The 27,402-nt window shown below is 34.0% G+C and overlaps 1 protein-coding gene across 5 annotated transcripts in view; it reads left to right on the top strand.

The window, feature by feature from the left end:
- Positions 1-203: 203 nt before the first annotated feature.
- The window catches only part of LOC119836911 (nucleolar protein 4-like), a 37,077-nt gene continuing 9,878 nt past the window's right edge, over positions 204-27,402 (top strand). For 3 of the 5 annotated variants that reach the window (XM_038362368.1, XM_038362371.1, XM_038362372.1), the window contains exons 1-2: positions 204-339; positions 8,618-8,772. In XM_038362368.1, coding sequence (XP_038218296.1) covers positions 8,722-8,772 — 51 coding nt within the window. In that variant the 5' untranslated portion in view covers positions 204-339; positions 8,618-8,721. Of the gene's footprint in view, positions 426-8,617; positions 8,773-27,402 lie in introns of all 5 variants that reach the window. The other 2 variants (XM_038362369.1, XM_038362370.1) reach the window with 2 other exon arrangements.

Consider the following 27,402-nt stretch of genomic DNA (forward strand, 5'->3'; position numbering starts at 1 on the left):
TGTATATATAATACATTCACACAATGAAACTCTATCTTATGACATTAACAATGTTCAACATTAGTTACCGCTCAAAAATCGAAAAACTGCCTTTCAGCGTGTTTTTATGGATTGCGTAGAAATGTGCGTGTCGACTGTCGAGTGTCATTGATGCATTTTGGTATGAGCCGGGGGGCTCAACTCACTGGACAAGTAGTGCCAACCGAACGCACTACGCGAATCCCGAGTCGCTAGGCAGTGTGCGTTCAGACGTCCTGCAGACTGGACGTATTCCGCGCTCCCAGCGAACCGCTCGCGAAACTATCCCATTCAAAAAAGTAACCGAAATAAGTGGACAAGGTTTGTCACGTTGTGCTGCGATTGCGTTTTTGCCCAATTGTAATTATTATCCGCATTGTTGAGTGCATACATGGATACCGCGATGAGTAAGTCTGTAGACCTTGGCAGTAGTGTGTGGTGACTGCAAAAAATGCAATTAGTCCATCGATGAGGCTGTCTAAGTTCCCTTTGTCATGGCATGTAACAAGGCATTGTTTTTGAATTTCTTGGCCTTCGTTTGTTAAGTGGTTTCCTTAAGGCTCGGAATTAAAGTCGGCACGAAGTTAATTGATTCATAAAAGTTTAGCGTGTCGAAGTTTAATTTTTGAATGCAGGCGCGCGGCGTTGTAATCAAATTGTTTACGGTATAAGCTGATAAGGACTACCTTTTGCATAATGTTGCTATGTTATTCGAAACAACGATATTTTTAAAGTTCAAATGTAGGTTAATACGGCATTAGTTCTAGTAGTCAGTTTTTATGAACGCCCAGGCACGTTGCATTTCAATAGAATAACTTCAATTTGATGTTACGAGTTTTAAGTATAGAGATTTTCTGGAATAAAAAATACGTATAAAAACAAAACTCAATTTAATTATTGTGTATATTTAAGTAAACAGCATTTATTAAATTGAAACAAAAACATACACAAATTGCCGATAAAACTTATAAGTTTTATATTCAATGATGAATAAACTGAATGAAATTGTAACAATAAGATTGACATCAAAATTTGTGTGAGTCAATCATGCTAAACATGAACCTCAATGAGTTTCCAAGACGTGTAGAGTTTATGAGAAAAACGCGGGATTTATCGGGAAATTCTTATTAATTAACGAAATCTGGGAACACCCAAACAATACGAGAAATTTTCCATTAATCTTTTTTCTCTTAATTGTTATTAATATTCATATTTTGCGCATCGCATAAAATAGTAACTTGGTTAAATGTGAAAGATAACGGGTTATGAAATTCAATTAGTCACTACTTAATATTAGAAACTAATTCGATTTAAATTAATCACGTTGGTTATTAAGAATGTCTTTTTTACTTTAATGTGTTTAGTTTACTTTTCTCCTAATTTGTTTATTTGCTTTACCAATATTTGTATCAGAAATTTAATTCTATTGTAAAAGGTTTTTATATTATGCATTTAGTAATTTGTCGTTTTATATGCATCTTAATAAATTAAAACATAAGTTTCTTACTACTAAGGTTTTTATACCCTATAGCCCGTCATTTAAAAGTATATTTTCTTAAATTAATATCAGAAGCGGAATAGCTCGGTTTGGTATAAGATTAAGTATGTAGATAGATCTTTATTATTATAGAATATTAACGAAAGAGGTAAAACGTATGGTATTGAAGGTCAAACGTCCAATGCCTGCTAAATAGGCTGGCAGACACGTGCGTCTGAATAGTAGATAGCATTGGTTAACAATCTCTTATGGTAATAATTTTATCCATAAACAAACATAAGGGACTACGAGTAATGTCAGTGCGCTTTCACATCTGTATAGTGTTATTTTATCTGTGGTAAGACTTGTATTCACAAAACTGTGAAATAAGCTGGAATAACTTATTAAAATTAATAGTTTATTAATAATGAAATAGCAGTATATCATTTTCTTTATGTCAGTAACATATCTATATAATACTAGCAAACCCGGCGAACTCCGTTTCGCCACCAGGTGGTTGTATGTGAAAAATGACTTTCCCGCTTTTCTGCAGAATTTTTTCCTGAATTTTCTTTGCCATAAACCTCACGGCGCCCGAGACCTTTCCAACGAATGCAAAACCGTGGAAATCGGTTCGTGCGTTCTGGAGTTATAGCGTCAGGAAGGAAAACCCGACTTATTTTTATATAGTAGAAAGAAGATATATTTAGTTTCAAACAATTCGTCTTTTGTTTACATATTGCTTAATGAAAATTAGCTATTTTTATTACATTATTATAAACTTATGGAACCGGTGGGGTAGGATTATAGACATTTTTTTCTATTGGTGTATGGAAGTTTATGTATCACCATTATATAAATATATTTCTCCTAGGAAGAGGTTTCATTTTTCGAAGTTATAAACTAATACAATAAACATAATTTTTTAATATTTTAATGAATGTTATAAAATAATAATAGTTGAGTGAATGAGAGAGATAATGGGTAATTTAAGTGTAAAATTCTTAAGATTTATAGCGATTATAATAATTAAAAGATACGAAAAATTCATTAATTTTATTTTATTTGCATGTACTGTAAGTAGTCATTAGCAGGCGGTTATTTGAGACACGGTGACCGCTGCAGCCTTACGGCTTGCAAGCGACTTCAAAAAAATTGTCTTTAATTTAACTGATTTTTTTTTGTGTTTGTTAGTTACCTCAAAACGTTTGACTCGGAGAACAGATTTTGATTGTTTCTTCTTTATTTGAAAGCCTTACTGAAAAATAATTATGTAAATTCGTTGAGTATTAGAATTAGCCGCTTACTCCAGTTACTCAAACCGGGATAAAATTGCTTTAGATCACAACTCCTCAATAGTGTATATTTCTGCAAGTGAAATAATTCTCATTATCAGATCATTGCTTCCGTAGATAAATCCTACAAACACACAAACAATAACAAGTAAGAACCCTGATTAAAATAAGTACTCTACCAATATGATATATATCAGTTGCTTAAAATCAAGAAACTGCCAAATTTATAGATGAAAATTATAAAATATTGTCTGTTTCTATCTCAATTATACATACTTACAGGTTTCGCACCTTTGTCAACAACAACATTTTTCTCGTGCGTTGATTCAAAAATTTAATTTTACTGACAAGATTTTGAATTTAATTTAATTTATTATATTGCTGTACGTTTTATGCAAACATTCTTAATCTTGTAAAAAGCTTAAGAAGAAGATGCGGATGTATCCATGGATTCGTTATCAATAGTTACCTAAACCTAACATGATACTGACAACAGGAAATGAAAGGAATATCTAGGGATTAAAAATGCAGTTTGTCTTTGGAAAAAAACATAATTATTTATTCCATCTCTATTATTGTGCAGTACTTTCCAGAATAAGATCATGGAATCGCACCAAACCAAACAGAGATAGCGCTGAGCTGACATCGATATGATTGTCTTTTGAACTACACAAAAAACCATCAGTAACAGATACTAAAAGCGGATATTTTATTTACTATCTTAAGGACACGCTGTCATAGCAATTGTGATTGCAATTTGCACTTCACACTATCCTACTTCCTTTCTACTTATCCTGCTAATATTATAAATGCGAAAGTTTGTAAGGATGTGTGTGTGTTTGTTGCTTTTTCGCGCAAAAACCACTTAACCGATTGCAATGAAATTTGGTACGTAGTCAGCTGGACAAGTGGAATAACATATAGGCCACTTTTTATCCCGATATTCCTACGGGATACGGACTTTCGCGGGTAAAACAGCAGGGCGCAGCTAGTCCTCTATATTCCGAAAGAAAATCAGTTATCCGCAGCTACTTGTTATTGGATATTATTCAAACGTTCGAATCGGGTGCCGCCATAACTCACGATTCCCGAAAGTTGAGAATGCCAAGGAGTTGTATTACGAAAAAGTCGAAGCACTGTTAGTTACACAATTGAAAACTCATTGTTCATAACGGTAAATAGATATAACATTTGAACAAAATCAAAATTGTATCATGAAAATGAATCATAGAAACGGCATATCATTCTAGATACATGTACATAATAATGATACAGGTATTGAAATGTTTTTCAACGTCACGGTCATAATTACTATCAGAAACGGTAAAACTTAAAAGTTCAATCTGATAATTAACGCCAACTTTCTCAAAACGATATTATTATATCGCGCTAAATAAATATCACGTTTTCAAAGGATCGTCAGCCAGTCAATAAGGTAAAAATATTCCGTGTACCGTGGCCAATAGCGAACGACCTTGCTGTTATCGCGCCAACTGCACGCACCATAGTGCTGGCGTGTTGAGCATTCGGAATTGCTGTGGGTACATCTTTTTTTGATGGTGCATTTACACTGTCATTACTCCATTGGTCTCATCACACTAAACATTCGTACAGGATTCTTAGTGCTTAGGTCGTGTGGTTGCTTCTGCCCTTTGGTTACGTCAAAAACTGGTGCTAACGTGAATACTAAGCTCATGGCAAATAGCGAGTGCATTGTTTACACACGCGTGTTTGTTATTCGCTTCGCTATCCGATAGTGTAAATGCACCATTAGATATGGGTATTTGGTGATAATAAATACATCAATGGAAGGTATGCCATAGCTAACACTGGTCCAATGTGACATACGTAATGCATTTTAAAACTAAACCAGTTGTATTATCTAAATTCAAGTAAAGAGTATATAAATTTTCAAACATATATGCAGTGAGAGGATGTACCAAATTCAATTAACTTTACACAAACTTATTTACTTACGTTATAATAGTATAAAAAATAACAAATTCAAGGCGACTCGAAGGACAACATTACGTGAAAATATCTTGTAATACTTGTAATGTCTTTATCTACTATATAAAAATAAGTCGGGTTTTCCTTCCTGACGCTATAACTCCAGAACGCAGGAACCGATTTCCACGGTTTTGCATTCGTTGGAAAGGTCTCGGGCTCCGTGAGGTTTATAGCAAAGAAAATTCAGGAAAAATTTGAACAAAAAAGCGGGAAAATAATTTTTTACATACAGCCATCTGGTGGCGAAACGGAGTTCGCTGGGTTTGCTAGTTGCTTCTAAAAATAAGTGAATTTTTTAAATCAGTTTATGTTTATTTATATACAAAACAAATATTTAAAATAAAACAATTAGATAATACCCATAAGCCTTTGAAACATGACGACTAAACTTTTTAATCAGTAATGTTTATAGTCTGACTTTAATTTAATATAAAGCGTAGCCCTCAGTCGCCGCGCTAAAGCGTTACTACCGCGCGTCGCATGAAAATGAGCCCTTTGCGATGTAATCTGTAAAGCTCCATCGCCGTTATACACTCCTGGTACTTTTCTTAGAAACACCAGGCGGTGTTTGTACCTAACCTTACCAAATTCCTTTCTAATTTTCCAATTATAATTTTAAGAATTTTTGGTGTAGAAAAAAGGTAGATTAAATAAATAATTTTGTTCCGTTTTCTTATATATCATGATTATATGCTTCTGTTAACAGTATTCTGTCGTTACTTTTATTACTTACTAGATGCGCCCCGCGATTTCACCCGCGTAAGTCCGTATCCCGTAGGTATATCGGGATAAAAGTTGCCTATATGTTATTCTAGTTGTTCAGCTGTCTACGTACCAAATTTCATTGCAATCCGTTCAGTAGTATTTGCGTGAAAGAGCAACAAACACACACACATCCTTACAAACTTTCGCATTTTTAATATTAGTAGGATAGGACTAGTAGGATTTGTTTTCTTTCTTGACAAATCATTGAAAAGTATACAACATCTTTTCAAACATAGCCGTTACTTTAACAAGCTAGTAATATACGCCTAAAACACTCAATAATGAACACTACATCGGGTCTAGAATGCTTCAACTTTGATCTTATATCTATTAAACCTAACTTCGTACGAATTGGCCAATAGACTGTTAAACCATGTAATACACAACCGTCAAAGTTCATACTGAAATTTCATCTCCTAATACTAATCAAACATAATAATTTTTTAGTCCATAAACATCACGCATACAACCAATTTTATTTAAAAAACTGATTGAATCTTGCATTAATAAAGATTAATTAAATTAAGAATAAAACGTTCTTTATTATATAATAATTTAATCTATTTATACAGTGTTATTTATGTCTATGTTACCAGGATATTAGCGCTTATTTCGAAAAATTAAACCATGTTTTAAGTTTAAACGCGTAAAATCTAAAAGCAGCACAGTTAAGTTGAAATGAAAACGCATCCGATCAAGATTTATATAAAACTAGCTAGCTAATAACCTACTTCTAGGAAACAGATATACCGAGTAAACAATGATGTCCATTCAAATGTATTGTACAAACAGGGGTGGGCTGAAATGCCTTTTTGAATACAGGGGGATGGTGAAATTAGCTCGTGGGGTTCCGTACACTTTTTGTTAACAGTTGCTTTAGAACTTTTCTATTAACAGGTCAATGTGGAGGCAAATGTGTTGGCCTTTTGTGGCAGCTCTTTTGATTGCATTTAGTTCGTGGTATTAGAGGACTAAATAGTTTCTAACATGCCTTCGTGAAATGGTTTTGGGAATACGTATCGTAATGGCGGCTTTGTTTAGAATAAAAGGTCGTATACGCTTTTGCCTCTCCGTTCAGAATGATAACAATTAAATAATGACGTATGTATTTGAGACTAGCTTTCCGTCCATGGCTCTAGCTTTTATTGTGCGAATATTCATCCCGTTTTTCATTTTAGTCTCCTATTAGCAATGTATAATGCATTAAAAGTCATCTAATCCGCTGTACTGAAGAATAAAAACATAAGCTGATGAGTTAATTTGCCGCGTTTTCTGATTTACGCGGCAACAAAATTGATCCTAGAACAAAAAAGTATCCAAGAACCTACCCAGGGATTCGAAGTATTAACGTAGCTGGTTTCATTGAAATCCCTTTAGTGCTTAAGTTTAATCATTTCGTTTATTATTAAACTTTATTATTTAATTCTTAGGGACGTTTTGAATTTTTATGATCAAAGTGTAAATTCTGATTTGAAGACTTCCTTTTTCATATTCTTTACTAATTACGTAATAAACTTATATTATATAACGTAATAATTCACTTATATAAAACGAATATTTTTTTGATTATTTTTTAGATCAATTTTAAATTGAACCACATGGCAGGCTTTCAAAAAAAAAAAACTTAAAATCGGTTCACTCTGTTAAAAGTTATGCAATAGCAAACACAAAAAAAAAGTAGTCGATTTTCAGTCTCCTCCTTTTATTGGAGTATTTTGCAAGTAATTCCCATTTTTAACAGAATAAATGAAATTAGTTTCTTTTTATTTTTATTTAATAGTATAGTAAAAGAATATTCCAGAATATATTTCACAGATAAAAAGCAAGCGGGACCCTAAATATATCTTTTTTTAATATCGTAACCCCACGGTTCGGTACTGACCCGCACAATGAGTAGCTGGCTGCCCCTTCAATATCGTAGGTACATGTCAATACTACGATTTGAGTTCTATTGATTTTAGCGTTTTTGTACTGGCAACATCGGAATATGTTGTCTGTCATTTGAGTTTGGCGGGAAATTGATTAAACTATTTGTAATTTTTGTTTCTGTTTACGAACAAAGTTATTGTTGGTTGTTTTTATTCTTTTTGAGCTTGTTTATTTAACAGGTTATATCCAAATAATCAAATGTATATATATATTTTTTGTTCTTGTATTTTTATGATGTTTCTGTTTCTTTCTTTTGACATTGCGTTGCATTGCACTTATTTTTAAGATATAACTACAAATATAAATACTAATATACATTTATATGTGTATGTAGTATACAGATAGTCTGCATTTTTGTGGTGCTTCGCAGTTTTGTGGAGAGTTTCATCCTTATAGTCAAATATTTAGCCCCTTTATCATATATACCTCCACAAATATTTATAAATTTGTACATTTATATACTTAACAGAAGTAGTGTTTCTTATAGAGGTAGAAAACACGGAATTTAACCCATAAAATGATACCTTTTTTAATCATGGCGCACTTTTATCAGTTTAAACAATAGATCTCTGTAAGAAGTGCTTTGTTGTCGCAATATTAATATTTAATGAATTCTATAGTATTCTAAGAACTGTGAATATAATCTAGAACTATGTTCTTTTACTTGTAATTCTTTTTTGTCTTAACTATAACTATATTGGCTCTGATTCTTTTGTCAGTTAATGTTAAAAAGGGTTCAAATATATTTTTAATGTAATGAAGTGGATATAGTTTACGTAGTTGTATTATAGAAGCCTTATATTTTAATAATAATAATAATTATCTCTTTAGTGTACACTAAGAAAAACAATGCAAATGAAACACAGTAAAAATAGGATTATTGTACAAAAGGCGGTCTTATCACTAACAAGTGTTCCTACTAGACAACCTGTGAAGTAGGAAAATGCTATTTTAGTGATGTTTGTTTCAATATATGTCGATGTTTTTAAGATGTCAAGGTCTACCGCATAAATTTAAATAGGTACGTCATATTTCTATCGCGAACTACACGCCAACAAAATTTTATTAAATCAATGCTTCAAATATACAATTAATTATAATATTTGTAAAAACGCAATCACAGCATTACAGCTGAAGTTCCCACTTGAAGAAATGGGGTTAATGAACTGAACTGTCAAGTGTAATTATTGAAACCAAAGACAAAATAGTGTTTGACGCGAGCTCACGATGGCTGCGAAACGGAAGGCTGGCGCTTTGCTCCAACATGTTCTGCCAAAGGTAAAATGCTTCTTATTTTATTTGTTTTTAAATTGATTTTCGAGTGTAGCGCTGGGAACGTGTTACGTGATACATGATATGATTGTAAAATTACGGAATACAATGGGGTGGGAATGTGGGGTTTTCATTTTGTTGTAATATTTTGCACTGAAAACGACGGGTTGAATAGTATAATGAATAAATCGCGTTTAAAATCCGTTAAAAAGTCTTTAATTTCCAAGTGTATAATACTCGCGTGAAATCAAACACAAGAAAACACTTAATTCTGTTACGAGTTTATGATTTTATATATACCCGGTTAACATATTACCTATCACTACATAGTATAAAGGAAAATCGCTTACCGCGTCCCCATGTATGCATGCATCTATGTATACTTAGATCTTTAAAACTACGCAACGGAGTTTGCTGGGATTTTTTATATAGATAGAGTGATTCAAGAGAAATGTTTATATTTATAATAAGATCTATTATACTTGTCGGATTTTAATGCCTTGATGCCGCGGGCAGTAAAAGCTAGTATGTAAAACAATTTATTTGTTCCTATGCTGAGGAACTACTATCATTGTTGTTTACACAGCTCCTATTCATTGGATAGCTTTTATTACACTAGCGATCTGCCCCAGCACAACACTCAAGGATCACGTATATATTCCAGGGTAAAAGAATCTCTGAAAACAGTTCAGTACGTCACAAACAAACAAACAAACAAACAGGCAAAACTAATTCTGCAACTTTATATTATTTGTGAGAAAAGAAACAAATGGTCTAAATAAATTTGTTTATCGATGTAGATAGATCGGAAGAAATATTTCGCGAAAAACAACGATAGATGCTTTTCTTTAATAAATAAGCTTTCTGTTGCCAGGCCTGCTAGCTGCGGTCTAGAACTATGTAGTAATAAAAATAAATAAAGACTAGGTGCTAAACATTTGAGGGTCCTAGATTTGAAGTATCAATAAATCGATCTAATATTGTAGGCGCTGGAAGGAAGTTTGGGAAATGACTAGCACCTCCGCCTCCTTCGTTTTGCCGACAAAATATTTAGATTTTCCTTGACACGTTTCTTTCAAGTGTTTTTCGCATTACACTTAATTACTTGGGCACCACTTAGGCACTAAGTGTTCTTGAAGGTTTTCAGATGAACAAAATTCTTATAACATGCATATATTATGTGTAGATGTTATTAGAGGTAGTACTATAAACATTTTATGACGGCAGTTTTTACTTGATTTGTGTTATTGATTAAACTAGTAATTTTACGATGTTCTCACGAAGGAAAGTGGTTTTCAATTATGGTTTTATTACTCGAAAACTTCGTTTGAGACAATTTTCATAATTTTAGAAATTGGAGTCCTCCTACCGGGGAAATGACATCTCTTTTATAGAAAATAATTATTACAGGCCACGTAGGAAATGAAAAAAAAAAGAAAAACATTGGACTTTTAAAGTAGAGAAAGAAATTATCGATATATGTTATGATATGAATATCGAGATAAAAAGTTGCCTATGTGTTGTTGCAGTTATCCAGCTATCTACTTACCAAATTTATTTGCAATCGGTTCAGTAGTTTATGCGTGAAAGAGTAACAAACATACATTCATATAAACATACATCGATCCTCACAAACTTTCGCATTTATGATAGTAGGATTTAAGATTAGCTAATAAAATGTAAATTCCTTGAACGTAATGCAAATTTTACTGGTAACACAATGCCTCCTTGTGATGCAATTACATCAACAAGGTCAAGACAATAGTCTATTATTGCGAGTTCGAATCTATAATGTGAAGAAAAAATGTGCAATCCAAAGGAATTTAACGACGTATAACTCTACTTATTAGGACAGTAGGTTAATTAACGTGTGAGCTAGAAGTGAGCGACTTTGCAATTTGGCCGGGTTGTAAACGCGAAACGAAATGTGTTAGGGTTGCGCTTAGAATAATCTTCGAAAATAGTATTGTAGAATGATATTGATATCCTTATCTTTTCTTAAAAATACACATATGAACTATTTAATATTTGTATTAAAAAAAATTAAGATCAATATATTATTTTGATGACGTTTTTCAGAAGTAATTGTACGAGTTAATGCCTCAAGAATATACGAAATATAACATAAAAAATAGATTTTAGTGTTTTGCATCTTGTAGTATTATTTAAATACTAGCTGCGCCCCGCGTTTTCACCCGCGTAAGTTTGTATCCCGTAGGAATATCGGGATAAAAAGATGCCTATGTGTTATTGTAGTTGTCCAGCTATCTACGTACCAGATTTCATAGCAATCGGTTCAGTAGTTTTTACGTGAAAGAGTAACAAACATACATAAATCCTCACAAACTTTCGCATTTATCATATTAGTAGGATACTGTATTATGTATTTCCTTTGACTGTGTCAATGTTACACTCTTGTTATATAAGCAAATTACACAGTCTCAAGAAAAAAAGACCAAAAATATTAACTCGTGTTAAGACTAGTCATGTAAAAGTAGAACGAAACATAAAAATTTCTTCAACATTCCATCACAACGTCAGTTTCAATGTAAATTATACAGAACGGCTGGCAATCCTAAAATTGGCGCCAAAGTCAGTTTTCCCGCCGCGGGCGGTTCGCCTTCAAAATGGCGGAGTCTCGAATGACATACCGCTTCAACGATATGGTGGATAAGGTTTCTCGTTTTACCGTTGTAATTTATTTATGGACAGTTTTATATAACGCCTCTGCTGAATTCTTAAGTTAATATTCGCTGATACTTGCATTGTTGGTGAATATATAGGTGTGTTTTATTTCAATTTAGTATAATAATATTATATAATACAATAATGTTAAATTACAAAACGTGTTAAAGAAATAACAAGTAAAAGTAAGCATTCTTTAAGATGAACATTTTATTTGTATTCTGAAGGAATATTCTAGAATCGCCATTTTTAAAAAACACTTTTAAAATTAATTTCATTTGTAATATACAAAATGTCTCAATTTGATATCGAAGTTTTTGCGTATTGTCATTAAACTAGATGGTCTTTAGGATTATTACAAAAATTCTACTTAAATTTCTTCCCAAATTTCAATGAATTTATTAAAGCACAAGTTATTATTTTAGTCTTGTAATAAAAAAAAAACTAAATGAAAACCGAGATCGTATCCACGCTATCCGCTGAGTGACCATTGAGGCGCCGGGCGACCTTGCACGCGAGTACTAGCCCTAGCTATATCTTTGCATTTATGTAATCCTGGTAGTTAGTCGCTGCACTAAGATGTGCATGTTATTTGGCGTTACTTATCGCATGCGGAGACGTTATTTTAGTTTATAGTTTTGTTTATTATGCAGTGAAAACCGGTAGAGACTATGTGTTATTTAATATTCATTTGCTTAATCCAATGTCTGTTGGTAAATCTATTGGTTTAGATATATAATCTATAGATATATCAACTGAAAAGCTACAATTGTATTACCAATTGTCACTTATTTTTTCTAATTGAAACTGGACAAAAAACCTGATATTATTTTTTAAAGTAATAGACATAATCCAGTAAGTAGCATATGTATTAAAATTTTAATTGAGCATAAGCTTCATCCAACGTTCCAAAAGACAAACAATTAAACTATTTGCATAAAAACTTTTTTTATGTACTGCTCCTTTGCCTGGCCAGTATGTGTATGTGTAATAAAAAAAAATAGTCGATTGAAATTGCACTCCAAATTTAAATGTATACCTATTTAAATTTGGATTTCTTCCATTTTTCCAATATCACCATAGACTTATAATATATGCCAGATGCCTTGAACCGGTGAATTATTCTACGATTCTCACTTTTTAAATTTTCCCTTAACATTCACGAATATATCAAAACATAGAACAGCAATTGATTTTTATACAATCTGTATATATATAGATATGCGACATTTAAGGGCCGTGTAACCTTTACAAGTTTATCACACTTCAAAGCGGGGGGAGGGGGTAACAAGCGCCTAACTGATGCTTTGAGAATTTCGCCTAGCTTGCTACACGAGGCGGTTTTTAGGTTTGGCTAAGGAGAATACACACCGGGTGTATTTAATATTCCATTTTTTAATTTAGATTTATAAAATTGAATAAAGTCGCCATGAATCCAGAGATATTTGTGAAGTTTAAAAAAGCAAAATAGATGGCGTGAAAACAAAGCAAAATCTGTTTTTTTTTTGTAACATTTTCCTACAATGTAAGTTTCAAATCCAGTTTGGTGCAAAGGGTTAAGTTCTGCGCCTGTACCTGAAAATATATGTACGTCTTTTTTGTTAGTGGTTAATAGACATTTATTTATTTATGTACACTGGTAAATTATAAATGTTTATGGGTGTATTGTATATGAGTAATAGACATGTGCACTTGTAAATTATAAATGTCTGTAGGTGGTGGTGATCGCTTACCATCTGGCGTCCGCCAGAGTCCACCACCTCAGTTACCCGCTATGACATAAAAGAAAAAGACTAATAGACTACCACCAGTAAAATCTATAATTTTATCCATAAAACTGTTACTACAGTAAATCGAAAAAATTTATCGGTATACCAATGTACAGTCTCCCTTATGACAGACCGCGATATCTCAAGGCAAGTGGTAGTACTCTCTACGCCTCTGCTATTAATTTGTAACGATCTGTTTTCTGTTTTCAAATAACACACGCTCCGGGCCGCGGGTTTGTCCGCGTTTTAAATACATGCTGTAGCTGCTTGCTCGCGTAATGTTTATAACTAGCTGTGACCCGCGGTTGAAACCGCGTAAGCGTGCTGCGTAACCGTATCCCGTAGGAATATCGGTATAAAAAGTACCTATGAGTTATTTCAGTTGTCCAGCTATCTACGAAGCAAAATAGTATTATTATTCACCAATAGATGTCAGGAAAAAAAACACGAATAAAACACGAATATGACATTTTCTAAAAAATATTCCTAGCTAGATCGATTTATCGCCCCCGAAACCTCCTGTATACTAAATTTCATGAAAATCGTTGGAGCCGATTCCGAGATTCCAATTATATATATATATATACAAGAATTGCTCGTTTAAAGGTATAAGATAATAAATATAAACATTTAATTATCACTACATAGTGATGCAAAATCGCTTTTCGCGTCTGTCTGTATGTATGTATGCTTAGATCTTTAAAACTATACAACGGAGCATGATGGCGAATAGTACAAAGGGCGGTAGGTGAGAAGTACATAAATACATCAATTATAAATAAATTTATATATGTATACATCTGACATTACATAATTTATAAATACTTGCTTGAATGAATATTAAATTTATATATTTGCCCATCAAGTTTTCTACCAATGTTTTATTTCGTGTCGAAATATATTTAAATGGTCGCCTTCTAATTTATTTTATCTATGTATAAAGCTGAAGAGTTTGGTTGTTTGTTTATTTGAACTCACTAATCTCAGGAACAACTGGTCCGATTTGAAAAATTCTTTCAGTGTTATATAGCCCGTCTATTGAGGAAGGCCGATGTACCACTGGCGAAGCCGGGGCGGACCGAAGTCGTATGTAACACAAAGCTTTAATTAATCTAAAGTAATTATAAATGTAATTATGAATTCTTTTCATTTAGAACATATTATTTTCGTAGCAATCGAATATAGAAATGACGTTGACGTGAGAAATATTTGATAGAAAGCATAAGTCAATACGGGTCGGATTACGCGGCGTCAGCAGGTCACGAGTAACTGCTAGATAGTGGCTTATGTGCTGAAGTTTATTTGTTACCATTTGTACTTTAAATTACTTGTAAGCTAAATAATTAATTCACTCAAATAAATGTGAAAGTTTGTTTGATGTTTGACGAAATATGGTATGCAGACAGGGTCTGTGCAGACTTGGTAGGATACTTTTTTTTCCCGATTAAATGCCCCCTTAGGATTGTTATGCTCAACTTATTTTTCACGTGAAAATCTATTTCGAAGAGTTTGTTTGAACGCGATTATCTCAGAAACTAGTGGACCGATTTCATAAAGTATTTCACCGTTGGAAATGTACCATACCATATGCCTTTATGCTATAGGCTATGTCTTATGTACTACGAACGAAGCTAGGGCGGACGCTAGTACTTAATATTGGAACGTTGTCTGACTCTTATTGACGCCTAAACCACTGAATCGATTTGGACTAAATTTGGTACAGGTATAATTCGAGACCCGAGAGAGGACATGGGATAGTTTCTATCCCAGAAATCCCATGAGATCGGCTGCTATGCGGGGTTTACTTCGGAATGTCTATATTTTCCTTTGACTCCGTTGGCGAAATCGCGTGTGGAAAGCTAGGTTTTTTTATAAAAACTTTTTATACACAACATCAACATACAAACATACAATTACGTTTATCAATATAATAGTTATGCAACTTTGTAACAACGACCTGTAGTTACATTGACTTAATTGTTACTGAATTCGTGATACTCTACCATGTATAAATGTTATAGTAATCAACCTTGTTGCTTTGTTATATATATTTAATAATAATTAAATTATGGGTGTCGAGTACGCTTCGGCACGATTTGGGCCAGCTCACACCGGGGGAGTACCACACCCCCACAGAAGACCGGCGTGAAATAGTAGCATGCTACTGTCGTTACGGTGAGTGGGGGAGCCGGAGGTGCATTTCCTTTTAAGCACTTTTCTCAGTCCATTCCTTCTTTCCAGTCGTCTGCAGTCGTCATAACATTACGTATTCCTTTCCAAGAACTCACAATAGCTATTTAAATGAATAATAATGCAATCGTAACATCTCTCCCGCGCTACACTAACATCATAGTGGATCAGATTAACGCATTCTTTTCTAATTTCCCTAAAACAGAAGATTTTTTGCACTGGCAAACTTTATTCCATACCCACGCATCTCTGATAGTGTCATCCGTGTACTAAAAATAACTCATGCGAAGGATTGCTTATACAGCATCATGACGTCAGATTTCGTGTGTGATCCTACCTGATTCGGCACGATATTCTTCATCATATATGCTAATGTTGAATGCATGTATGAGTGAACTGCTGATAGAAGCAAATAACTTAAAATTATCATCATCATCAGCCTAAAACTGTTGCTATTGCAGCGACACGAGCGAGATGAGTTTCAGAGCATAATTCACCACGCGGCTTAATAAGTTTTTACTCCGAAATTCCATATGAATTGTTAATGTACGATTGAAAACGCGTAAGTTTGTGACGATAAATGATTATAAAAACACCATCACTACATAAAATAAAACAAAGTTGCTTTCCGCCGTTTGTGTGTATGCTTAGATCTTAAAGATACGCAAAAAATTTTGATGGGGTTTTTTAATAGTGTTTCAAGAGTAAGGTTTATATGTAAATAGATAACATAGAAAATAGGGGGTAAAGGGGTCTTACTCCCAATTGCAAATGCGTGTAATGCATGCACAGCCGCGGGCAAAAACTATTTTTCATTTATTTATTATATTTAAATGAAATTTGGAAAGATATCGTAGCCACAGAACAGAAGAGAGAGAAGGTCCTTGTGCGCGCAGCAGGCGCAATATTAATATTGAAAAACGCTCATGAAATGAACCATTTTTATGTAATAACCTGTATGTTGACTAAAACGACACAACGTCAAAAAGATTGAAAATTATACATTGCTTGCATTGCATGGGCACCATTTTGAACTTAACGAGCGATTGCGCATTATAGTGCGTTCATTGCGATTAAGTCGCGAGGGCCGAGTGTAGCAGAGATAAATATTGGGAGAAAAATATCTTTCGTTCGCTGGTATAGTATATGTCTATATTTCGATCTTATATCAAGCGCGTAGAAACGTTAGCTAAAGTTGGTATATTTACTAATTATCGATAAAACTAGCTACACTTTGATTTATCAAAAAACATGTATGAGACAATTAAAACATAAATGATGAATTAAACATAATTGTCTTTGTTAATTTCACTAGTATATCCATTTCCAATTTTTTTTTCTTGGGACCACAAAATACGCGTCTTATAAATTAATATTCTTAATGTTTTCATTGGAAATTATAATCTTATTATTGCATAGATAATCAAAAAGATTCTATTTCACAAAGTGCTAACGCTGTGTTATAATTTTTAATTTCTAACATCAGTTTTCAATCTGTATTTTGTTTGTGAAATCTGCTCTAAGTCCCCAATAACTGTGTTAGAGAGGGCTTTGTTTAGTCTGAAACGGTTACAAGCCCAGGCTAGGCTAGGCCTGAACATTTTTACTTGAACCATGTAATTGTCATCGTGCACCGATGACAGCCGCGTCCGGCCCGGTAAATCAATGCTGCTATGTACACAAGTTATCGCTTATATACCTATGTGCTCCCGGTACATAGGCAACGTTTGTACGGCTATATACGTACGTAGATAATCTCGTCATAGCTCGCACCCCGTTATGGTATTACCGTGTGTGGGCGAGGGGGTTACGAGGGAGTCAAACGGGGGTTAGACCCCGCGTGTGCGGGGAGGCGCTGTCCGCTTTAAAAATACTAGGGCGAAACTACCGAGCCAGCAGTTAAAGGAAGCCGTTTATTTTGAAAGACCGAAGACTCCAGCCCGCTTCTGCGCTCCTGGCCGAGACGGGTAAAAAGTTTTAAAAATTGCGAATAAAAAAGCTACCGCTCCGCTATTAGCAGACCGCTTACGGAAATATTTTTCGGCTCGGAACTCTTTAGTCCGCAAACTTATTTCGACCCTTAAATTTTTTCGCGCAAACTTCGTGCGAGCTTTTGGCTTAGTATTTCTGCAAGTTGCGTTTCCAGCTTATGACCTAATTTAAGGTTGCTTTAAAATAGATGTAGGAAAACATCTAAATTCATTAGGAAGTCTGTAAACTTTATCAAAAGCCTTTTAAATTTGTGTGTGCCGTCAATGGGAGTTCATCCATTAAGTAACCTCTTCATATCTAATTCAGTCAAAGAAAGCAAGGATGTGACACCGTCTGTCTAGCTATCGATAGTTTCGATCGAATGGCGTTGAAATTTAAATGTATTTTGTTCGTATTTTCATAATTGGGCGCGAGCGGGTGACGGGTGGCACCGCGGGCGTCATCGCCCCTCGGCGTGGGTATTTAATGATTATACGCTGACTGCCACCTGATTGCCGCCTGTGACTGTGATTACACTTATCGATAAACTAATTGATGTGGGAATTGTTTTGTTATTTACGATATACTAAACATTAAGTGGCCTTAAAACAAAAGCTTTTATAGAAACACGAAACTAATGTGTGTTTTAGTTTTATCATTTGTACTTTTATGTTTGATATTATCCGAGTGGTTCAAAGAATTCTTGTCATACTTCAAATATGGTATATTTTCGTTCATTTACTAAATATAGATGTAATGGAATTATAATACTGGTAATCGTAAATGCTGTATACAAGTGGGTGGTAGTGTAGTTTCAGAAGTATTCAGCATCAAATGAGTATTTCATATAGCTGCTTGTGGTTTATTACATGAGAGAGGGAAGCTCGTTTTGAGAGAAATTAAATAATCGTCTCTACACGGTTGCATGTCAAATATGTAGTTTGTGTTTTAATATACCTAACTTCTATGTATACTAAAATACATTACGTGATATGTAATATTTAATTTTGTATGGGTTTTACTTTTTCCGTTTCTACATTCAATATTTTATGTTTATGATGTATAAAGTTTGTGAAAACATTTCATTGTTTAATAAAGTAACCTAAAAACATGAATCCAGAATTAAACCCGCGAAAATGCGGGATTTTATCTAACAATAGGCACATTAAAGCGCGGGTTCGCGTTTATACACAGTCGAGCGCGTAGTCGATACATGCAACTATGTATATCGATATCGATAAAGGACCGATCACATCACAGAATGATTCGCGGGGTGGCAAGCACTATAACGGGGACCGCGAGGGGGGCAGGGGGGGTACATAAGGCCATGTATCAGCAGTACATAGGTGGTTCCCGAAATTTTGCAGTTTTGTACTGAAAACTAGGTTATTTAACAATTTATTCTCTATCGACATATGACCTGGGTCCATGTTTATTTGCAGCTTCCAAACGCTATTTTCGAGGTGATTAATCACACTGTAATTTCCTCATTTTATTGGACGTGATTATATTTTATCGGCGTTTGGTTTTTCTCAACTTTATACAGTAGTGGTGGAATGAGGGTTAATTTTGGATTCATTAAAAACTCATTACTATCGTTTATATATTCCGCTGATGCAATGCTACAGATAGTCATATTTTTTATGCCCTCGATTTATCAGCATTATCCAACGATTAACCAAGAAGCTATGTTCTAATCCTATTCCTAAATTATGTAGTTAAATTGTAGAGATAATATCCTTGTAGCTGATCAATTAACATACAAAGGATGTCTTAATAAGTCTATATAGTCTCTAGACTGATGGTCGTTACCCCCAATGGGATGTTAATAACAATACCCGAGCCATTTATGTTTTTTAGGTGTGAGTAATATAAACACTAATTAATGATGATCGAATCGTCATGTAAGCTGTAATGCAGTTAGTTACTGATTTCCGATGGATTGGATGCTTTAAATGAATTCTGGACACGAAGCCATGGTGATGGTCTGGTTTGTATTGAATACTAGACGCTCGTGCCGGCTCCGCCCAGATATCGAGATTCCTGTTCCCAAGGGAGCATTTAATTAGGGATAAAAAGTTCAATCATCCAAGTCAGCTCGTACCCTGTCTGTATACAAATTTTTGTCAAAATCCGTTCAGTAGTTTCAGCGTGATTGACGGACAAACATCCAAACAAACAAGCTTTTCACATTTATAATATTAGTTAATGATTTCCAATGAAATTTTATGGTAAGTAGGTTAAAAAGACACATCGTTGGTGTGGAGTGACCCGGTTTTATGGGTTTTATTCAGTTCACAAGTACCTTTATCAATATTTAAATAAATTACAATATAAATTAATAATTGTTTACCGTATAAACATCCTTCCTACTAATATTATAAATGCGAAAGTTTGTAAGGATGTGTATGCGTTTGTTGCTCTTTCACGCAAAAACTACTCAACCGATTGCAATGAAATTTGGTACGTAGATAGCTGGACAACTGGGATAACATACAGGCAACTTTTTGTCCCGATATTCCTACGGAATACGCGGGTGAAACCGCGGGGCGCAGCTAGTATTATATAAGATTCAAAGAACAGATGTAGTTAACGATATTCTGGTGGTCGTGTGCAATGGACAGGTGAGTACTAAGAAGTAGATAGTGTATTTCGCGATTCTTTCCACAACAATAAGCTTAAGAAAACATTACGGTATTTTTTAAAACAGCAATACATACATACATATTATGTTATATTGCTTTTCTCTCCTCTATAATTTATCTCTCTTTACTGCATATTTGTACTATCTTTGTTCCTATATGCATTAATTTCTTATCTATGTACACTTTCTTGTATTTATTTATGCACTTTCTACCTTTTCAAAAATTATTTCCTATATCCCAAGGTTGCCTGCAAGAAATCGCTTCTAAGCGATAAGGCCGCCAAGTTCTACAATAGATATTAGTTATCTGTTTTTGTTAACTGTTATATTTGCATTGTACAATAAAGTGTTAAAATAAATAAATAAATACAGTAGTAATGGTCTTATTTGCTTGTTGTTAATATGATGAAATATAACAATAAATATATAGTTATATTATCGTATGCCCACTGTTAAGTTAACTTTCTATTTTCTAAAATATAATTTGAATAAAAAATAGGAAGAAATAGCTAAAATTGATTCTCAAATCATATAAACTAGCTCTACGCAATTATAATTCTATCCATAATAATTAATATTAATTAGTATGCATTTAATTTTTATAAAATTACTTCACCGCGCAGCAAAATGGGGAGTGCGTAGATGAATCAACCATAATCGACAAACAATCGCGAGCTCACAGTGTTTGCGGATGTGTTGCCGACTTAAAAAGGGATGGGATCATGGGATTATGGGATAGAATGCGTCTGCACTTATGTAAAACTAGGTGCGGATTACCAGGATCACATGTGTTATAAAGACGTTGAATTTGCATTCGAGAAGCAGGAGATTTGCGAGTAAGATAAGTTCTGATAGGGAACTATATGGTTGACTCATACGCATGGTTGTTTGCTGAATTCAGCTATATATTCATTAACTTTATTGTATAAAGAATGTATTTGTTGCTGATAAGGATTGTTTCACAACTATTGTATATTTTGTCAATGTTTTCTATTAATCAGGATTCAATAGGTGTTTGTAACCTTAATGACAAAATATATATTTAAAATGTATGATTCTATCTGTCCTTATTTACCGTTTTTAAGTAAATTTCGCTGCAAAGAGTAGTCTATATCTGTCTCCAGTTTTCTTTATATACCATCGAAATTAAAACACACACAGACGGACATACAAATAAAAAGAACTGTCTTCGCATTTCCAATAAATTATTATAGATTACTTCTACTATAGATAATATGTATCAACATTATTATGCTTGTATGAAATTCTTAGAAACAAGATAGCATTACAGTTTCATAGCAGGTAACGTTAGCATAAAAATAAATCTGCATATTATATAGATAGTTTATTTATTCAATTACTAGCTGCGCCCCGCGGTTCTACCCGCGTAAGTCCGTATCCCGTAGGAATGTCGGAATAAAAAGTTGCCTATATGATTTTCCAGTTGTCCAGCTGTCTATGTACGAAATTTCATTGCAATCGGTTCAGTAGTCTTTGCGTGAAAGAGCAAACCTAGAAGGATCGAAAATCGTAGGATAAGTCTATGTCTACTTATATCATAAATAAAGTCGGGAATATCGTGTGTATGTGAATATCATTAAAAATTTGTAAAATTAACCGACTTCGAAGATTCTATCGTTTAAATGCGCTTGAAGAAGGCATTGAAACCGGTGTAACGCTGTTTTCTTTTTAAATGCTTTAATTTAGCCTTCTATCTCAAAAACTACTCAACCTATTTTGATGAAATTTGCATTGATCCCTGAGTTTAACTATATTCAACGTTTAAAAACAACTTATGGTGTTTGAGTTATTCTTGAACAAACATGCAGGCATGTTACAAAATTAAGTTTGCTACACGTATTTAGCTATAAACTAAAAACTATGAAAATCTGAATTTACCTACATACACATGGAATTGATAACCTCCTTTTTGAAGTCGGTTTGAATTCTAAGAGATTTCATCATACATACTCCTTTTTTATCACGAGGGAAGCCGAATGACAAAGCAGTCTCAAAGATTTCGTGAGCAGCTAGCTAACACAGAATTAGCTTTTTTGACACTAAAAATCCTCATCTCATTGCCCCGAGGCATTTTTATTAAAAGCTGACACTATCTCGATGTCCGACCTAAATCTAGACCGATATTCGTGCACTAAGATAACTGAGTTAAGATCTAGCCTCTTTGAGATATGGATGCTACATTGTCCGTATATGTAGTGTTTTTATGTTTAAAATATCAGTAACTAGATTTTTCCCGCGGCTTTGCACGCGTTAAATGCGAAGTAGTTTAATAGATGTTTTAATACATTTAAACCTTCCTCTTCATTCTTTCTTTAAAAAAAACCCCATCCTAATCCGTTGCGTAGTTTTAAAGATTTAAGTATACATAGAGACAGGGAATGAAAGCGACTTCGTTTTATACTTGGTAGGTTTTTAAATTAACCGTTTGAAAACTTAAAACAATAAAACTAGCAAATAATGTCATTAGAGATGATGAAAATATGACGTTTGAACAAACAATAAATACGTCATCTGCTGCAATTATATGCAATATTTTGATTATAATAATGGTGGCTCAGTGGTAAGGATCTAGGACTTGAATCAGAATGTCGAGAGTTCGAGAGCAGACGTTTTAAAGAGGTTTTAACTTATTCTCATATTATCCACATCGCTACTGCTCAGAACGGTGAAGGAAGAGAGGATACAAGTATGTCCACAAATTCGAAGACATGTGCTTCCTGCCAATCTATTCTCGGCCAGTGTGTTATGACCTAAACCCTCATAGGAATCATGTGGGTTCCCTGCAGTTGGAACATAATTTATATGGGCTACTGATGATGATGAATTGTAACAAAATGTATTTCTTTTATTATACTACGCGATGGTCAAAGAGGTGTTGTGATTTAAAAGCTGGATGTATTTATGTCCTAATTTCATTATAATTTGATTTAATTGCAGCTGTGTCTTATCTTTAAAGATCACTGGATGTACCAGCCAAGATATTATATTTAACTATCTATATTTGGATGAGGCTTTCATTAGAGTAACATATTATATTAAAAAGCAAAATTAAAGCACATTTACAAAATCTAAAAGCCATAAAATGGCTCCATTCAAAAGTTGGCTAAAGTATATATTTTTTCTTTTTATGATATGAAAGTTCGTGTTTCTAAATGACCGCCGACATACTTAAATTTTCGTTTAAGTTGGCTTGCTTACAAAATGCATCTCAAAGCGTTACCAGATACTAGATATTTTTAGAGATATTTTTGCTTTAATGCCAAATATCTTGTGCGTAGCGGTATTAATATGGAGGAAAGGGTAATATTATGAAAGAAGAGTTTTATTTTTATGTCTTATTTGCTTTTTATGTCATGAATTGAATGCTGAACATATTATATGTTTTTTTATCATAGTCATGTTACTTATAGTTACTACCATAACATAACCTCTTGGGCATTTTAGTACCACCTTATCAAGGACTCTGCAACCAGTCCATTACTAGATTCATAATTAAACTGTAGATAAAATTTAACTAAAATCTTTGTTTCTACAATACTATTATAAATACAAAAGTTTATGTGGTCAGATGCGCAGTTGAAGCAGTTGGTATTTTTTATGTCATTGTCGGCAATGAAGCTGGTCGCCTGATGGTAAGCGATTGCACTGCCCATGAACATTAGGAAAGTAAGGTCAATTCCAGATCTTACGCCTCTACAAAAGGAGTGCCGACTTCAAATCGGAAAGGAATTATGAAAGGATTGACGAGAGGAATAAAGGACAGGGCTGGGTAGGGTAAGGAAAAGGACATGGTCTTCAGTTAATGTTCAAGCTTAGCCCAATAATGTCTCAATATTAGGATCTACATTAAGAACTGAAATTGAATCACAATTTCGCGCAACTGATTATTAGATCCATCGCCGAACTTCAAACAAAGGAATGATAGATATGTCCAATATATATGTATTGTATATAGAGGTAACTCAATTTGCATCTCAAGCAATTATGCCGTATGTATGTATGTATGTACACACGCACCACTGCACCTTATCTGTCATTGAGGTGTAATTAATTACCGACGGAATTGCAATAGTTGTACTAGGAGTACATAAGGTGGGAAGGGTCAACGGATACTTAGTCCGCATAGCAGATGCAGTCCTTGGCCGCCGCCCTAAGACGGTCGATATCGCCCCACCTAACTTCTAACTGACTCTGTGCACCTGGTTATCATGAAACACCTATTTTAAAAAAACGTATTTTTTAACTTTTTTATTGAAATGATATCGATGATATTTAATTAAAATAGCGATTAACACGCGTCAATTGAATCATAAAGGTTACCAAATAAAAAGTGAGAAAACACTCTATATTTTATATTAACTTAAAAAAATATATGTATATGCACACACACAAACAAAAACACACACTAATAATGATATCACCTATATTTATAAACTGAATTTCGACAACCCTAGGAATATTCCTAGCATCGTATAAAACTTTATTCAAATAATAAGCCTCGCACAGCATAAGCTTAAATATCAATAAATAATATCGACGAAATCGGCCACTTGTTGAATCAAATCTTTGTATGTTTTCCCAAGTTTGTACGGAATTTAGATGGGACTAAAATGGTGCTGATACGATATCTTTTTATAATTTATAGAAACTTTTTCGTGGGAATGTTAAATTATTTTATTTAACGGGATAGATTCTATCTAAGTCGAACGAATATTATAATAATATCACAAGAAAAATTGGAGAAATTGTATATGTTTTAATAATTAGGTATACATACATTCATGACTCTTGTTTTGATAATTGGATACTATATAGAATATAAAAAGAAACGTACATTTTTAATGAAATCAACAGTTGCATAAATAAAATGCCATAAAAAGGCAACACTTTAGCGCTCTCGTCTCAAATTGTAGATGTGTGCATTACAAGCAACGGGGTTTATGTAACACAGATGAAATATGTAAGGGCTGATATCTTCTCGGATAGTATGACCTTTACAAATCTATAAGTACGCGAACTTTAAAAATTGTTAAAAGTTTTATATTAAAGGTGTCAAAACATTTAATTCTAGTATTGTCAGCCATCCGTGACATTTTCGCGTTAATTATCATTTCTTCAAATTCTCATTGGCAAACTACCCTCATTCAACAAAATTGAAAATATGAATTATGTTTATGAATTAAGTAGCGTTAGCAGTTATTCCTTTCTTTTATATCTTTTCAAATGCCCAGCCATTTCGGAGGACTTAGTAACGTAAATGCTAATTAAAGGATAGTGTTATTATTCTGACTGTTAATACTGAGTAATTTCCAAAAAAAGCCCTAATTTATGACAAAATTTAATGCGCTAGTGACAATAAACAAACGATGATTCCTATCACGAATAATTGAATTAAATCAAAAACATCACATCAATATAAACATGTATACACAAAATAGCACAAGAGGGTTACTAAAGACTTGCGGTTTGCTTCCACCAGCTGTCAGACCGGTATTCGGTAGCCGCGCCAACGGTACTTAAATAACTACGTACATATCCTTTACAATGAGCTTTTTAAAAGCGATCTCAAAGCGATGAGTGTTAACGGGTATCTTTGCGAATTAATTTAATCTCTGTTGAACTAAAATAATCGGATAGATTCTTAATGTGAAATAACGCTTTATCTGGTAGTTGGTGTGAATTTAGATGATGGAAGCTTGTGGAAAAACATAGAATCACTGAACATAGTTCTCATGAAAACAGATCTGAAAGGGGTGATTTAGTTTTTGTGAAGCAAGTCCAGAATCATTTCTGCATATAGTTCTGGTTCGGTAATATTATGAAAGACTAGCTGTTCGTCCGTGGTACATAATATATATCCTATGTAACTCAGTGAAATTGCAGCTTCCTAATGGTAAAAGAAGTTTTGAAATTGGTCTAGTAGTTTTTGCGTGAAAACGTTACGATCATACATCTACATACAGAATGTTTTTGAATAGTAATTTTTAAAGATCGTAAGGTTGAACCGAGGAAAACCGAGGAAATCTTTGTCCACATAGTACAGGCATGTACACACAACTAGTAACTACTACAGTATGCTTTTTAGTAGTACAAATAAACAATTCAATAAAAGTGTACATGTTCCCATGCGAGATACAGTTTATTTAACACCTACATCGGGTATCAGAATTTACACATTTTTAAAATTCTTTATGAGCAATTGTTTTTTGTTATCAGCCTTCGTCCTCTTACACAGACTTTTTAAGTCTTCATTGGGGATCAATCAATCCAGGCTTACAGAATCAAAGGCAATGCGTAATTAAAACGGTTAGGCAAGTAAATAATTTAATTGCTAAATTAGTCTCTGGTTGTATTGGGGCTGTACCAGTTAGTGCAACTTCATATTGTATGGTTTAACGAATCAAAAATTTTGCTGTTCTCCGTACAAGAGATACAATATAGAATGCAAATATATTTTTAAGCCCATACTCAAGTCATGTGTTGTACTGTATTAGCTTGTCTAGTCTCGATGCTGGGCAAAGGCCTCTAAAAGGCGCTTCCATTAATCGAGGATCTGTACTGGTCTTTAAGACCAGTCATTTGCAATTTAGTCTAGTTCATCCCGCCTTCTCTTCTCTAGCCTGCCGCGATGCCTTCTAGCTGTTTGGTCTCCATAGCGTGATGATTTTAGACCCGAGTTCATTTGGCATGTGACAAATATGACCTGCAGAGATATAGACACAACCAAATTGAGCGCAATCGTAACTACATTTCTTCACGGACACAAGACAATTTAACAAGTTACTAATGGGCTGAGATTTTTGCTCCAATTCTTAAGGTTCCGCACCGAAAGTAAAGGTTCCCAGGGAACCTATTACTAAGATTCGCTGTCGGTTTGTTTGTGTAGCTGTATCCATCCGTTCGTCCATCCGTCTATGGTTAGTCTAGTCCGTTCTCCGTGATATTAAAGCTATGGGAATTTTCAAAAATTACAGCTATTGCCGCTAAAACAACGGATAATAAAAAAGGGGGTTAAGCAATGATTGACCGTGCCAATATAGTCGGTATACGGGACCAATTTTTTTTGCTATTTAGCTTATTTATACAGAATCCTTAATTTCACGAGTCTAACTCACACTTGACCGATGATTTAATGAAAAGTTAACAGGTCTAGAATTGTATTTATTACCCTGACTAGTCGGGCGAGGCATTTAGGAATTTTTTGTGAAATCTCCACTATACCAGAATTTCGAGTACCATACCAGGAGGCCAGGACGTGGGAAGGGCTATATTTAGTGGCTGCCCATTTGTAGCACTATCGATTCGCGACCGCGGGTCGGAGCGATGACCGGAACCGTGGACTGTTTCGCTAATTAT

The sequence above is a fragment of the Zerene cesonia genome, chromosome 26 (assembly GCF_012273895.1).
Source record: "Zerene cesonia ecotype Mississippi chromosome 26, Zerene_cesonia_1.1, whole genome shotgun sequence".
Taxonomy (NCBI): Eukaryota; Metazoa; Arthropoda; class Insecta; order Lepidoptera; family Pieridae; genus Zerene; species Zerene cesonia.